General features: G+C 40.6%; 1 protein-coding gene across 7 annotated transcripts in view; it reads left to right on the top strand.

The window, feature by feature from the left end:
* PDE4B (phosphodiesterase 4B) overlaps positions 1-17,130 on the top strand; it is a 255,342-nt gene that overhangs the window by 213,608 nt on the left and 24,604 nt on the right. For 6 of the 7 annotated variants that reach the window (XM_083621144.1, XM_083621145.1, XM_083621146.1 and 3 more), the window contains one exon: positions 13,318-13,430. In XM_083621144.1, coding sequence (XP_083477270.1) covers positions 13,318-13,430 — 113 coding nt within the window. Of the gene's footprint in view, positions 1-4,143; positions 4,196-13,317; positions 13,431-17,130 lie in introns of those variants that run through there. The other variant, XM_083621148.1, reaches the window with a different exon arrangement.

Below are 17,130 nucleotides of genomic sequence, written 5' to 3'. Positions count from 1 at the left end.
AAAACCTCTAGATTCTTGATTTTCTGTGTGGGTGGCTATTTGAGAGAGAGAGAGAGAGAGAGAGAGAGAGAGAAATTCCCAATCTTGTTTTTTAAAAATAATAACAACAACTTGGAACATGTACAATTTAGCATTTTAAACTCACTTACCGTATTTTTCGCTCTATAACACGCACCCGACCATAACACGCATGTAGTTTTTAGAGGAGGAAAATCCGTAGGCATGCCACCCGTAGGCATTTCCTCCATAACACGCACAGACATTTCCCCTTACTTTCTAGGAGGAAAAAAGTGAGTGTTATGGTGCAAAAAATACGGTAAGTGTCATTGTATAATCATGACTGCTTTGTTGATTCCAAACACATTTACTTTGGAAGAAGGACAGTTTTGTTGTAGAAACAGATAATAGATTCCAAAAGTAAAAATAATAAAATGAGCATCTTTAACCACATATATATATATATATATATATATATATATATATATATATATGAGAAAAAAGAAGGTCGCCTCTAGATTGGTGTTTTATTGTGGGCATCTTCTGCAACATGTTCTTGACATAATAATAGTAGTGGATTTATTCTGCTTTAGAAGTTATTCTGTGATGCTCCTCCAACGTTACCACATTATTGATGTCTGGAGGAGCTATTGCACAAGGAAAGCAGGACAAAAATAAAGTAAAATGACTGTGGTATGAAAAAGTAGCAGGATATGCAGTGGCTGAAAGTGAAGCAGTGTGACCACCTCAGAACTTATGTAGGTGCGAACCGTATCAAAAGCGGGATTGCACCTGACCTTCCCAGTAGCATCATGAGCACAAGTCATCATGGATGCACAACACAAAGGATGTTTGTGAAACAATAAACATACAATAAGACAACTCCAGCATGGCCATGCTGGCCCAGGTGCTGCTGTGGGGTGCTTTGCTAGTGCCCTCATCACCTGCCAATTCTCAGAATTGTCAAGGTGGAACTGTGAGGCCCTAGACCTCAGCCTCTTGTTTGAGCCCTAACTGCACCATTGATGTAATGTATGGAATACTGCACCAAGTTCATTCCTCACTAGTTAGCAAATCTTAGAAGGGCCTGTGCTTAAGAATGAGTCACTCAGCCTCCCGTAGTTAACAGTGCTGCCCAGCACAGTCTTGGGCAGGTTTACTCAGGAGCAACTTCTGTATCCTGTGGGGTTTATTCTAAAGCACGTTTAGAATTGCAGCCTTACAGAGCAATCCTAGCACTTGGGTGTGTGTGTGTTTTTTAATTGATCTTTAAATTGCAGTATATGGCTGACATGTTGTGACTCTTAAGTAGCAAACTGTCACCAAGGGTCCAGATTCCAGTGCGGGCATAAAGTTCTCATGAGCTGTTTGCTATGCGAAGAAAGTAAAGAAGTCTTAGGTCACTGGAAATGTTGAAATAACTTTAAATAAGCAGTGAGAAACAAGATCCAGTATTTTTATCTAGGTTGTGTTTTTTTAAACAAAAACAAAAACCTTAAAAAAAAACCACCATTATATTACAGCATATTATTAGCATTTATATGAAACTGCTAGATGAAGTTGCCTATTTCTCCACTATGTGAAGGTGATTGTTGGATGGGTTGAGTGTATGTACCAGCCTTAACCTGTAGAGTTTTCTGGATTGCCACTAAGCCCAATAAGAAAGAAAGAAAAGTTAAATAACCCAGTTAAACTAATTAAAAATTAAATAACTAAAGGAGGGTTCTTCTAGTTCCTGTTCATCCCTCTTCCTCTCTGTGATTTACTTAAAAAGGTAAAGGTACCCCTGCCCGTACGGGCCAGTCGTGTCCGACTCTAGGGTTGTGCGCCCATCTCACTTAAGAGGCCGGGGGCCAGTGCTGTCCGGAGACACTTCCGGGTCACGTGGCCAGCGTGACGAAGCTGCTCTGGCGAGCCAGCACCAGCGCAGCACACAGAAACGCCGTTTACCTTCCCGCTATAAAGCGGTACCTATTTATCTACTTGCACTTAGGGGTGCTTTCGAACTGCTAGGTGGGCAGGAGCTGGGACCGAACGACGGGAGCTCACCCCGCCGCGGGGATTCGAACCGCTGACCATGCGATCGGCAAGTCCTAGGCACTGTGGTTTTACCCACAGCGCCACTTGCGTCCCTAGCATGATTTACTTAGCAATAGATTATTTTTAAAACTGATTTCACCACAAGAGAAAATGAATTTCATTAAAAATGCATCAAAACCACAGGCATTGAACCACAGTTTTGTTAGTCAAGGATGCTTAAATTGCTAAAAAGTGATTTTAGATACACTCTTAGGTCTATTAGAAGACTTTTATTTTTAAAGATTTTTTTTCTGAGCTGCTGATTATGGATTATTCCATTGTGTACAGAATTACAGTGTTTCAGCAAGCTTTCGTGCATGTAACAAACAATAATGATGAGAGAAAACTCTGAGAACATTGTCATTATTTTATCACGTGTGCGCCAGAAAATGCAGGTGTTTAACATGCAAGAAATAGATTTCTCATATGCACTCAGAAGCTTATTTTGATGCATAAAATAAATGCTTGAGGTTTCATTCTTCAGTTAATCTGCGTACAACCTATGAGTGGACTTAAATAAAGATGTGGATTATCAAGACATATTTTAATAAAAATAGAGGCCAGTGGATACATAGCAAGTTATTGACAACATCTCATGAACATTCATATTTGCTAATTGCCTCCAGCCTGGGACAGGGACTCAAAGTGGCTTACAGCTAAAAAAGAAACAGCTAAAAACAGAGGAGCGGTTCGAATCCCCGCGGCGGGGTGAGCTCCCGTCATTCGGTCCCAGCTCCTGCCCACCTAGCAGTTCGAAAGCACAATTAAGTGCAAGTAGATAAATAGGTACCGCTTTCTAGCGGGAAGGTAAATGGCGTTCCGTGTGCTGCTCTGGTGCCGGTTCGCCGGAGCAGCTTCGTCACGCTGGCCACGTGACCCGGAAGTGTCTTCGGACGGCACCGGCTCACGGCCTCTAGAGTGAGATGAGCGCACAACCCTAGAGTCTGTCAAGACTGGCCCGTACGGGCAGGGGTACCTTTATCTTTACCTTTAAAAACAGAGGGGAAAAGCAACCATTAAAGAAAATAAAAACAAACATTAAAACATACACATTATTACAATAAAAACATCACAGTACCAGCCATTTCCTTAAAAGCGGTCAGTTCCCAAAGCCTGTTAGAACAAGAAAGTCCATGGAAGAGACTTAAGAGCCTCGGATATCAGACTACCAGGCTGATGGACTAGATGGAATGGATAGTAAGGACTGACATAACCCGAGACCAGGAAGAAGGGACGTTGGATGAAAATTGGAAGAGTCTATAAAGAAAAATTTTTATTTTGGGAATTAGTGTAAAATTAATGAATATTAGGGAGAATGTTGGAATGAAATTGTCTGGTTTTAGCAGAAATGATATAAGGATAAATAAGTATTAAGTTTTTAAGTCTTAAGGTATTTTATGGTATTTTATGGTAAGATAAGGTTAATGTATTTTATGGTAAGATAAGGTCAAATAAAGTAAGGTAAATAGAATAACAGAATATGGTGAAAGATGGATAGGATGTATAGAGTTAATTAACTGGTTATAAGCTAAAGTATAGAAAGGATTTGCTGAAACAATGACTGAATCAGGATACAAGAAGAGGGAGGTGTGAGGAAGTCGGGGAAATAGGCAGATGAAAGATAGGATATGGAATGAATGATTTGTTTTTAACTATTTTTATTTTTCTGTATTTTGTATCTTTTTGTCTTCTCTTTCCTTCTTTTTCTTCTTCTTTTTTTCTTTTTTCTTTTTCATATTTTTGTATTTCCTCTGAAATTTTAATAAATATTATTACAAAAAAAGAAAAAGAAAAAAAAATAGAACAAGAAAGTCCACTCCTACTAGTGGAAGGACAACAAGGAGGGAGTTGGTCTAATTTTGTCTGAGAGCCCAGGAAGACCTGTTCCCTGCCTTGCTGGCCTTCTCCTACCTGGCCTGGGAGGAAAGGAGACTGCCTGCCTGCCTTCAGCTACGAAAGCTGCTGAACAGGCTCGTTGGCTGTGGTATTGTTTAGAGCTTTTGGTTGGGGTTTGTTGTTGCTCTTATTGATACTGATATTATTTTTTGTACCTTTTTATTTTTTAGATCCGTCATATGATTTATGTGGATATTGTTTCCATTTGGTTGTGTACTTTTTGGTGTGTTTTATTTATTTTTGTTACGTTTGTAATGATGTTAATCTTGTTGCAAGCCACTTGAGCATGGTTATAGCTATGGAAAGGCGACATACAAATAAATTGATGATGATGATTGATAGTAATTTCTCTAGGAAACGAGTTCCAAAATCTGGGAGCAACTACCAAGAAGGCCTTCTCCTGCATCACTATCAAGTGTGCCTGTAAGGGGGTCAGGACTAAGAGATTCATAAAAATGAAATCAGATTCATAAAAATCAGTAGACATTTGTGGACGTTTTAACATAATTAAAATATATTTCCCCCTATTTGCTTTGTTTCATATACTGCCTTAGCCAAGGATTGTTATTTCATCTTTCCATATGCATTTCTAAATGGATTGACAAAGGGACTTGAAACATTGTGATAAGAAAGCAAGGGCGTTTTGAATTTTGCCCACAAAGTATTAATGCCTCAGCCTAGTTCTTTATCCTGGCAATGAGTTCTGCCAAGAGCCAAATGCAGGAAACAATGTACTGAGGCTGCCACAAATCAGAAAGAAAAGTGACAGCACTTGTATGGTGCCAAATGGAAGTAGCAAAATGCAGGAAACATTTTGTCAAATGTCACTTAGCAATGATATCATAAGGGGAATCAAGGAATGGGATTTGCCTGCATACTAGAAATACCACAGTCAATGGATATGTAGAAGCAGAAATAGCCAAGAGTACAGAGACTTATCTTCGGACATTGAATGAAAACGAAAGATTACACAGATCTCTCTCCCAGAGCAAATGGATGATTCATCACATTATCATTTTACTGCCTTGGCTTAGTTCTTCAGCGCCCAGCTGAATTCTTGTGTATGTTCATGAATCATGGAGGAAATGATGAATTGCTTGTCTGTCAATTCTAACAAAAAGTTAGAACAGTGAGGAATAACTCTGCAGGTTAACAAGTGCATCTTTGGGGATAACATTTCAAAATGGAGTAAATTGCTTTGAAATATATAAAGAGAACAGAATTAGTGGAGGAGAGAGTAAATGGTTATCAAAGTAAAACAATATATTCGAACCAGGCTAAGTATTAATTTATTGGAACTCAAAGATAACAGCATGGATGTTACAACATCAGACAATGGAAATAGTTGATTCCCAAGACCTCAGAGCTCTGCTGGCTCCTATTGATTCTATAAGGGTTTCGTCCCGCCTCCAGCTGTGGATGTAGTTCTTACATCAAATTATGATGGCTGATAGTATAACTTGTTTTTGCTTGCTGGTGTCAGGTCATTTTGCAAAGACATTGCTCTGCAGTTGGACTTTGTCATAGACTTCCACTGAAGTGCTGTGTACATCAACTGAGTTATGGTCTTCCTAGATTTTCAGAGTTGTGTCATCTACTTTTGAAAAAGCTCAGAAGCATTTGTAATCCCAAGTGGCAAGATTTCGAAGAATACTTGGTTTATCCAAGGTATTTGTCAAAAAACCACTTGGAGCACTGAGGCACAGCCTTGCCTGTCTCAGATTTAATAGAAAAAATAGAGCTGGGTGGACATTGCACCCCAGACTTCCTGATGATGGTTCCTAGTGATTTTGTATAGATGGTAAATGGGGACAAAATACTGCCCTGCATGATGAACACAAGCTGCTCCTCATTCTAACTTGTTTGTATGGAAAAGCATAAAAGATTTAATAGGCGACCCACTAGGCTGTGTAAAAACAGTTTTAGCTTACGCTGGTTGAGGAGTTTTGGAATCCTTCGTAAACCTCCTCATAAATAACTATTACATCAGCTTCTGCATCTATTTTGAAATTTAGGATTGTCCCACAAATCACTAAGTTTACTCTCCAGGGTGGGATAGCGTCTCTACAAAATGTGGAGCCTAAGAAAAACTAGCTGCCCGCTACCATTAGATATGCTATACATTTTGGCGACTAATTAGGCGTGAACTTTCATACATATCAATTACATATACTCATTACTGCAGGTAAATTCCCCTGCAAGGCAATTACTATGCGGAAAATATTTGGCAGGAACCGCAGGGACTTCCTCTATTGGGAGTATCCTTAGCTTGAACCACTGTAGCTTCCTCTATTATTTCCTTGCAGTGTCACCATGCTTGTTGTTCAGAACAAAACCAAAACGAAATACACAATCCCAGGATTCATGCAGAGTTCCAGTTGAACCAAGCTCCTTGGTACCTTTGGGCAAATCCCTTGTAATGTTGAGCTGATGGTAGAATCTTGAGAAATGGTAGCTCCCCCCCTCCCCCCCTTCTTTTTGCTGCAGAGTGCTTTTTTTAAAGTAGCTGGATTGCTTTTGGGGACTTTCACTTCACCTGATTTTGCAGACACAAGTGAGTTTACCCTTTTCAGAATGGCTTCTGTAACTACCCCATAGTGTTTGTGAACCAGAGGTTACTTTTTCAAAGTCATTCCCAATTTTTCTTTGCTCCTTATTCCGAGGTTTGCACAGCTGGTTACTTTGCCATCTTTATGGCTTTGTGAAAGGTTGAGCCCCCTATTAGCTCCGTCCTTTCAGGAAGCCCTTTGCTTCAAATTCCAAGCGCCAATCACTCTCTAAGGTGCCCTTCCTTTTTATTAGCAAACTCAGCCTGTTCATACAAGGCACTGACAAATGATTGCACTGGTTCTCAAGGCTTCCGCACTCTTCAATAGAACTGGAGCCTTCTCAAAATCCACACTCCTATTGGAAATGAAATGGGCATCCCACCTGGGCTAGAACACTCTCCACAAAAGTAAATGATTTATATACATTGCTGGCTTCTTCCCCTATAGCATAATGATTTGCCTTTCTCCATGGAACTTTATAGCAAGGCAAAGCAAGCATGCTGCAGGATTGTTGTAGTTGAAAGCTTCTGGTGCCCTGGGATGTTTTACAGATGAAGAGCGGTATTAAAAAAAATTGGGTGAATAAATAAAACAAGCAGATGTTCCCATTGGAACCTGCAAATCACAAGTACTTTATCTCTAAATTTATTCTGTTGGTTAAATAAATGTGGTCATAAATAGAATTTACCATATTTTATTCTCACAAGCTGCTCTCACCTCAGTTCATGATGCCATCTGAATACGAGAAGATTCAGTAACATAAACCAGAGCAAGACAACCTTGGGGTTTCTTAGCTCATAGACTCTAGTTACCAAGTGTCATCACTCTCCTTAGTCTTGTGAAAGTGTTAGGACCATTGTTTGTCTCAAAAGCAAGAGTCTGAAATGTGCAGGCATATAGCTGTCATAGCTATGGTGTGTTCTGCATGAACTGTTCTACGTATAAAAGTTTTTATGTGTTCCCTGTGCTCCTTTGCCAGGAATGGTCTCTTCCCTAATTTTGGTGGTGAAGTTGATTTTCACACACAGTTCCTTTGTGCGCATAATCAGCTCCATGCATTGAAATAAATGGCAGGGTGTGTGCATGTTTGTGTTTACCAAAATATCTGGATTGTGTTGCCTATTTACAACCTTTGCTGCATACTAAAGCGTTATGCAGATTGCAATACCTCTTTTCTGGAATAAGAATTGCCCCTGCAGTTGGCCCCATCCACATGATTTTGCTATTAATAAGCATACCACAGCAGCCTCATATCTCGTCACAAGGAAGCTTCTCCCTCCCACAACTTTATAGACTTGTCTGGGTGGAGCAGAGTGTTTGGAACGTTGAACACACAAATCAGTGTTTATTCGGAATCAAGCCACAAAATAAAATATTCAGCAAAGTATTTGTTAAATCAGTTTGAAAAATATCCAAGTAAAAGAAGCAATGGCATCCTAATTAGGCATTCCAGGCAAGGACTAAGCTAGGATCCTCAGCACTTGGATTCATTCCCAACAATGTGCATTTTAGAGCTGCGGTTTATGAAGCTTTATTTTCCCCCAAATAAGAATTATTAAATCAGTGCTATCTAATATAAATGTGCATGCGTAAAGACCAGTGGCGTAGCGTGGGTTGTCAGCACCCGGGGCAAGGCAAGTAATTTGCGCCCCCTAACCCGTGGATTTGCGCCCCCTAACCCTAACCCCCAGATGTTGTGCCCGGTGCGGCCGGCCGGCCCCCCCTGCACCCCCCATGCTACGCCACTGGTAAAGACACAGCCTCACATACGTATAAACTGTGGAAGACCACAATTTTTTGCTTGGCTATCTACTTTCTGTTATGTTTGGACATGCCTGAATGAAATGCTACTCTTTTAACTTTGAAAGTTAAGTAAAGGGTGTTCCTCGCGTTCATGTTTAATTTGGGATTAATTAACAATCAGATGAACCCTGCCCAGATGTGTGTGCAGTCAGTTGCTGTAGGTCACTATTTCTCTTTCTCAACCACATTTCTAATCTCCAACGTGACTTTCAAGCACATGGTTGTTGCTTAGTCAAATCATGCTCGGAAGTAAATAACACTTTTTTTCTTCCACTGTAGAATGTTCTCTTCTGTGATCTCCTGGTAGGATTTTTGTGAAACTGAATATTTTGCTACAAGTCAATGCCTCTGGGTCCTGAACCACTACAGAAATATAAACTAGATTGTTTTAATAGCTGCCTGTTAGTTTTTATTTAAAAGTATTAACTTTAGCAACTAATTAGAAGTAGTGACATTAACAAAGTTTGCAAACAATGGGTTCATAATATGAATTTTCGCTGTTTTTAATGCTAAGACATCCTATTTGTGTTGGATATTCTCATCCTTGAGCTTTTACTCCAGTTGTAGTTGATAACAAAACGTATTTCAAGTTAATGTCCCATTTCTGCCTATTTGCTAACAGCATTTAGCAGATCAGACTGGCAAATCCTATAGCAGCTGTTGGTTCATGTCCAGAACTCGATTACTTTAACTCTTTACTCATTCAATATTATGTGAAGCCATCCTTTCTATTTGATCACTGCATTATAGTCCAGTCTTAGTTGTGAGTATATGTTGGGGGTGATCTCCCACTACAAACCCTGCCTCCTTCCCCTATGATTACCTACTAGCATTCGGTCTACTTCAACATGGGGAGGAGTTCTGGGGGGACAATGGGGGTGATATGCAATGCACAACTGAAATGTGTGCCAGTTCCCTACTGCCAATGCTGCTACTGCTAAAACTGTGGATGTATCTTCCTCCTCCACATTCCCGCCTGCTTTCATCCACACTACAGTTTCCAAGTGACAGAACAAAAACTCACACGTGCCAAACCATTGTGATCCCTTTTAGCACTTTCCCCCATTGTTCATAGAAAAAGCTGATAGGGGCCCAGGTATTATTCGAGGTAAATGGTGTTTCTGCATCACTACTTAAAATTTGGTTTAGGGAAGACCCAAATCAAACTGTTACTAGAGTGCATGGATGCAAAGCTGTTTACAAAATAGGTGCAGGTATTGAGATCCCCTTTCACTGTTGCCTGGTATTTGTGCCTTAAATGTGTTGCCATTACTGGAACTGCTACCATAAAGAAGTGTGTGGAGGCTCCTCAGATAAGCAGCTATTTTGCAAGAACAGGTTCTCAGTCACAGACAAGCCAACTCCACTTCCTCTTGCTCAGTGAATTATAAGAAATTGTGACACTGATGTGAAAGATAATACTTCCAAGGAACTTCCTCTCTTTCAAGTAACATCTTAACATGAAATGTGGCCTTCCTTAAATTATTGGCCCTCTTGTAAAGCTGTATATGTACATCATTTCTCCCCTTACACAGTTGTCCTTTTTCGGGAAGACTTGAGAAAACTGCTTATGCCAAACAGTATATTTCCCCCTCTGCAGACATCTGCGGGGGGCGGGGGGAGGAATGCTCCATAGTTGTGGATAGTGGCTTGAATCCCCACTGCTTTCTCCAAAAGAAGAAAGCAAACCACCTTGACTGCAATGTCACATATGGTGTAGGAAGTCGTGTTTTACATGGCATGACCTTGCAGCACAGATTATTTAAATCCATTGGTTTCAGTGGGTCTACTCTAAGTATGACTACTATTGGATGTCACCCAGAGAAAATAACTCTCCTGCTGTATCCCTTTTAAGCACTCGGAACAGAACTTTATGTGAAAGCACATGGTTCCTTTTCATTGCCCTGAGCTGGAAGGGAGGGTGAGTACTCTCTATTGCTTAGAGATTTAAAGCTGCACAGATATCTATACCTATATCTATATCTATACAGTAGTACCTCTGGACGCGAACAGGATCCGTTCTGGAGCCCCATTCGCATCCTGAAGTGAATGCAACCCGCATCTGCACGTGCGCAGGTTGCGATTTGCCGCTTCCGTGCATGCACGTGACGTCATTTTGAGCGTCTGCTCATGCACGAGCGGCGAAACCTGGAAGTAACGCGTTCCATTACTTCCAGGTTGCCGCGGAGCGCAACCCGAAAACTCTCAACCCGAAGCTACTTCAACCCGAGGTATTACTGTATCTATATCTATATCTATATCTGTGCATGTATCCTCCAACGATATGGTGCCCACCATATTGGACAACAGCTCTTTTCCTGGCTGTGACTGATAGGAGTTGTAGTCCAAACCATTTGGAAGGCATCATGTTGATGGCTGGTATATGAATAGAATAGAATAGAATAGAATAGAATAGAATAGAATAGAATAGAATTCCCAGTTGTGTTCCTTATTTATTTCGGTTTGCACTATTTTGGAAGACAAGAGAAATAGTTGTACCTAGAGGAGGAGGAGGAGGAGGAGGAAGAGGAGGAGGAGTGGTGTTACTAGTAGTAGTAGTAGTAGTAATAATAATAATGATAAATTTATTATTTATACCCCACCCATCTGGCTGGGTTTCCCCAGCCACTCTGGACGGCTTATAGCACATAAAAAATTGTAAAATGTACATAGCTGTTATATGCAGGTAATCTCAGTGTTTTTATATATATATATATATATATATATATATATATATATATATATATATATAACAGTTACTGCAGTGACACCCTGAATGAAGATAGATATAAATTTATTGAACAGGTGCTGAGCAGTCATGGCAGTTGCTCTTTTTCTTTTCTTTTTTTCCATCTTCAGACTAATGATGCATTGTTTTGCTTCGGACTTCCTGTACCATTTCCAGCAACAATATCATGGCACTTTTGGCAGCCGGCAGCCATCATTCTACACACACACACACACACACACACTCTCCTGGAATTCTGCTACGTGTCAAAGCATTATACCAAGGGCATTCAAGGGAAGGGCAGAATGGTAGCCACAAGTGGCAGCCACTGAGAAAGATTCCACTGGGGCCACAGGCAGTGGCAGAAATATACATCACTTACATTGCTTAAAGTGAAAAAGAGAAAAGCACCACTTGCCATCATAAGCATGCCATGTGAACCAAAAGGATTTGACCCAAAATCAATAAAATAGGCCCTCCCTAAATTTGCAACCTGCAAATGAGGTAGAGGGCTGTCTTTCAACCCTAAATATAATTTGAGCTCCCACAATCCTTGCACCAGCAAACAGGTTTATGCTGGTGCATAACTTTTGAGTCAACGACTATCATGGTTTTTAGAAGTAATTTCTATGACCAAATCTGAGGTGCTTGCTACCTGTAGTCCAGACAGTTACTAAGTACTTAAAGGTCACAAGCCTGTGTTCAAATTTACATAAACTTGCATTTACTAATGTGCTTGGATTGGTGTTTCTTGGCAAATTAAGATGGCAGGTCACTGGAGCCCCAACCTCTTATAAGGAAAATATTTTTTTTCTTAAGTTTGTTTGTTTTATTATTTTGTGAAAGGGAGAGGAGATCCATGCCCTCCCTGGGCCACACCTGCCTGTGATTCTTTGTGGGTCCCTTCAGCAGAATCCTTTATTTGTTTACTCAGAAGTAAATCTTAGTAAGTTCAACAGGACAAATTTAGCCTCATAAGTCCATTTAAGATTGCAGCTTTAGAAAAGATTTTAAATAAATGCTTGTTCCCCAGATCAAATGTGCAAAGGCAGGAAAATAATGGTAGTGTACTACAGTCAAAGGGGGACACGGGTAGTGCTATGATGTAAACCACATAGCCTAGGGCTTGCCGATCAGAAGGTCAGCAGTTTGAATCCCCATGACGGGGTGAGCTCCCGTTGCTCGATCCCTGCTCCTGCCAACCTAGCAGTTCAAAAGCACGTCAAGTGCAAGTAGATAAATAGGTACCGCTCCGGCGGGAAGGTAAACAGCGTTTCCTTGCGCTGCTCTGGTTTCGCCAGAAGCGGCTTAGTCATGCTGGCCACATGACCCGGAAAAACTGTCTGCGGACAAACATTGGCTCCCTCAGCCAGCAAAGTGAGAGTCGTTTGCGACTGGATTTAACTGTCAGGGGTCCTTTACCTTTACCTTACTACAGTCAAATTTTAAATCCCTCTGGAAATCCAGTTCAGAATTTCCTTGTGACTTTGGCATGAACTAAAGGGGAGTTTAAAGTTGGTTAAAAGAAGCAGGATTTCCATTTTGCCAGTTTAAATAAAAATCCAGTATTTCTGTGGTTTCCTGTTAAGAGACATTTCATTGAACACCTAATTGAATAGATACGGATTTAACAACAAGAAAAATCCCTCCTCTTTTAATGCAAACGATCTTTCTGCGGAGAGGATTATCACAGCTGCAGAAGTTCAGGGAGTTTACTTCCAGTTATTTTTTCTTGCTCATTTGTTTTTTATCTGAAGTTAGTTTTTTTAAGGGAAAACTGAGAGATGCAGATTGATTGCCTAATCTCACTCGGTGACACTTTAAAAGTCTTATAAAAAATCTCAACGCATGATTAATGCTTGAGAGGAGACGGAAAAAACCCCTTTGCTTACGAAGAACTCGCTTTTCCTCATCTGTTCTGTGAGTGCATAATGTACAATGCAGATGAGCCTGTCAGAGGTCCCTCCCCTTACATCCCCTACGAGAGGAAGTTTGTTGATGTAGTACTGACATTGCTTCTTCAAAGCCAGCAAGAACAAAAAGAAAAGAGAAGAAAGCCCATGAAACCACAACAGCCACTCCAAGGCGAGACGTGCATTGATTTGTTCTGCTGGAGAGTGGAACAGGAGCTCGCAGAACTCATGATGAAAGAGCACAGCAGCAGCAGCACCTACAGCAGCGTCGGTCCGAGCCGTGTCAGCGATTCCACCATGGAAAGCCTGCAATCACTCAAGCCTAACTACATGCCTGTGTGTTTATTTGCAGAGGAATCTTATCAAAAATTAGCAATGGAAACTTTGGAGGAATTGGACTGGTGTTTAGACCAACTTGAAACCATTCAGACCTACCGATCTGTTAGCGAAATGGCATCGAATAAGGTAAGAGGAAAATATTTATTTCTCCCCCCCCCCAAATGGTTTTGAAAAATGGAATTTAGTTGCATAGGGATTTAAACTTTTTTTCCACATATACAGCTGTGTCTGCAAGCAGACATGCTACTGATTTTACCAAAATCAAAGTTAAAGAAAATGGGTGAACTCTTACACACCACCTCTGCTTCTTATTAAAGCTGTTAAATATTGGTAGTCCCTATCATTACACTATGGAGGTGGAGCAGTAGACATGTGTGGTATCAAACTTTGCAGCTCTCAAGCAGAACACAGTTGTATCCAGAAATCAAGTTTTGCTCGTTGATTTTGTTAAATGGCTACCTAGGTGATTTGTAAATCAGGGGAGTGGGGTGGATTATTGTATATATTTACATACTCGGAACAATTCCTGATTTTGTATTAATTATCCCTTAGATACAAAGGAATAGCAACAATTAGGCAGTGATATCAAGTTAAAGGAGTGTTTGTAGGAATGGAACTTAAAATCCTGATGGGATCATAATTGGGACAATCAATAATTTTGGAAATAATTGTTTTTAGTAAATTGTCTGTGGTGCTGATAATTACAGTACAGTTATCTTCACAGTTGTCATGCAGCAAATATCATATGTATTGCTTTGATTTCAGTTACTGCATTGTACATTGTAAAAGAAAGGTGTTCTGGTTTTGTATACAGTGGTACCTCAGGTTAAGTACTTAATTCGTTCCGGAGGTCCGTTCTTAACCTGAAACTGTTCTTAACCTGAAGCACCACTTTAGCTAATGGGGCCTCCTGCTGCTGCTGCTGCTGCGCTGCCGGAGCCCGATTTCTGTTCTTATCCTGAAGCAAAGTTCTTAACCTGAAGTACTATTTCTAGGTTAGCGGAGTGTGTAACCTGAAGCGTATGTAACCTGAGGTACCACTGTATCAGTAGTTGCATATGTAATGACAAGTCATATAAAGTGTTGCTATGTTAAGAGGCACATTTCTAAAATGGGTAAAAATGTGTTGTAGAAGGTTGGCTGATATGCTTGTGTGTCGTATGTATGCCTTCAACCAAACCACTTGGAGAGCCATGCTGATTGTATGGGTTTAACTTAGTAATTAATTGTAAAATCTCCTGAAATATACTCAGAGTCGCAAAGTGATTTCATGCTCTTTATTCAGCTCATAGTGGTGAGGAGGAATGAATGAATGTCGCCTCAAGGTATCTGCTTTATATACATTATTTACACAATGGGCTGCACATGATTGGCTAATTCCGGAATTCTACTGTAAGCCAATCAGGTTGAGGATTCACTTTTATCTGGAGCATGATTGGGTGGTTCCTGCCAACCAATCATACTGCTGCATTGTTCTAGGACCAATCAGACTGCTGCATTCTGAATCCTATTGTTCTAGGACCAATCAGACTGCTGCCTTTTGGATCCTGTTGTTCTAGGACCAATCAGACTGCTGCAGTTTGGATCCTATTCAACTCAGTACATAACACCTCCCCATTATATCTCTAACACCTTATCCTTTTACAGTATAGTTAAAACCTGTCGCTCGGACTGTATTTACACCAGAGTCACTCTTTCATTGGCTATTAGCCTGAATATTGATGGATTAAACAAAAGGCACACCTACTTCCCTGAGACCGTGGGCACCTTATCTGCTGTGATCCAGGCACTGTTCAACAGAACAGTCTTTTGCACTGTTAATGCAGTCAGTTGAGCTACAGCATACATGATTCCAGAATCAGCATACAGTGGTACCTCGGGTTACATACGCTTCAGGTTACATACGCTTCAGGTTACAGACCAGAAATATTACGTCAGGTTAAGAACTTTGCTTCAGGATGAGAACAGAAATCGTGCTCTGGCAGCGGGAGGCCCCATTAGCTAAAGTGGTGCTTCAGGTTAAGAACAGTTTCAGGTTAAGAACAGACCTCCAGAACGAATTAAGTACTTAACCTATATAACCACTCTATATAACTTTCTCCAGGTGCTCTTATTAACACTGGTACAGTGGTACCTATGGTTACATACGCTTCATGTTACAGACGCTTCTGGTTACAGACTCCGCTAACCCAGAAATATTACCACGGGTTAAGAACTTTGCTTCAGGATGAGAACAGAAATTGCGCAGTGGCGGCAGTGGGAGGCCCCGTTAGCTAAAGTGGTACCTCAGGTTAAAAACAGTTTCAGGTTAAGAATGGACCTCCGGAACGAATTAAGTTCTTAACCCGAGGTACCACTGTACGTGGCCTTTTATGATAAGCAAGCTATGGGGCCTAATATCTTACTCTGTTTCCTTCTGCAAAGGTATCAGTTTTCACACGCTGTTTTCAACATTTTCTTTAACAAAACCCTCCTTTTAATATCCAGCCTTCATAGACCCAGCCACAAACTACCTACTTAACCTTGCTCAGGTCACCATCATGCACTTTGCTGCTTAATAATAATAATAATAATAATTTATTTGTACCCTGCCCAGCTGACTGGGTTGCCCTAATTTGTATTTAAATTAGGGATTAATAACCAACTTCACAACCCTGTTGTGAGCAATAATGAGATATGGACATTTTACACAAAAAAAGGGCTACGTGGCAATTAAACAGGAGGCAATAAAGATAGAATAAGGTTTCAGGCAAAGGACTCCCAACCCTCCTCTCATCTTTAATTTGCATTTTTTTTACTGGATTGTGTAAAATAGGTTAGAGCATGGTGCTGATAACGCCAAGGTTGCAGGTTCGATCCCCATATGGGACAGCTGCATATTTCTGCATTGCAGGGGGTTGGACTAGATGATCCTCGGGTCCCTTCCAACTCTACGATTCTTACTATTTCACGTAAATGTATCCTTATGTGCTTTTTAAGGATTTGGATATTGGACGTGTGCCGTGCAACTGGAACTACAGCATGATTGTAGCTTTTCGAAAGCTCTTAAGAAGCCTCTTAAAATATGTCAGTTAATTAATAAATTGTCAAGTTTTCCACATCCGTGAAGTATCAGAATGATCTGCCTCTCTTCCGTCGTCTGCACAGAGATATGGTAGTAGCAAAACAGTCTGATGCTTTGAAAACAGGATGCTTCTACCTCCCCCTTAGTAAAGAATAACGGAAAGAGCAACAGTAGGGAAAGGAAGAAAGCATATAGACCCAGCATGATCCCAAGTGCAAGAGCTGTATAAACAGTGACCTATCTTCCTGACCTCTGCTATTGCTAAGTTCCTGGCCCTCTGCCGCTGAAGCCAAACTACGTCATTTGAGAATGATAGTGGGCATGGCACAGCTGTTGTAAGTGTGACTCGAATTTCCTGTCTCCTTCCTGACAGACGTAGTTTTGAAGTACAGCGTTGCAAAAACAGTAGACAAAGAGGGGGGTGACTGGTTTCTAGTGTAGTGCACTTATTCAAAACTGTTACCAAAATACGTTTCTTGATCATTTTGGTGATGGGAAAGAGAACCTTGGATGAAAGTATCCTGTTTGTAAAATACTTGTAGTAAAAAAGAAGAAGCAAATGTTGCTGAAATGAATAATTACATTACTCAGAAATATGAGGAACTTAATCTCTGGTGTTCAACAGCGTGTGGCTCTTGACATTCAGATGAAGAAGCGTAGAAAACAGTTCAGAAGGTCCCCGGAGGAGCAAACAGCAAAAAGTAGCAAAGCATTCACTGTGGCTGGGCATGTTCCTGTTTCGTTAAAATGATACACAAATGT

The sequence above is a fragment of the Podarcis filfolensis genome, assembly GCF_964270895.1.
Source record: "Podarcis filfolensis genome assembly, chromosome: 6".
Classification (NCBI taxonomy): domain Eukaryota; kingdom Metazoa; phylum Chordata; class Lepidosauria; order Squamata; family Lacertidae; genus Podarcis; species Podarcis filfolensis.
Note: the sequence above shows the minus strand (reverse complement) of the source record. Positions and strands in the feature narration are given on the sequence as shown.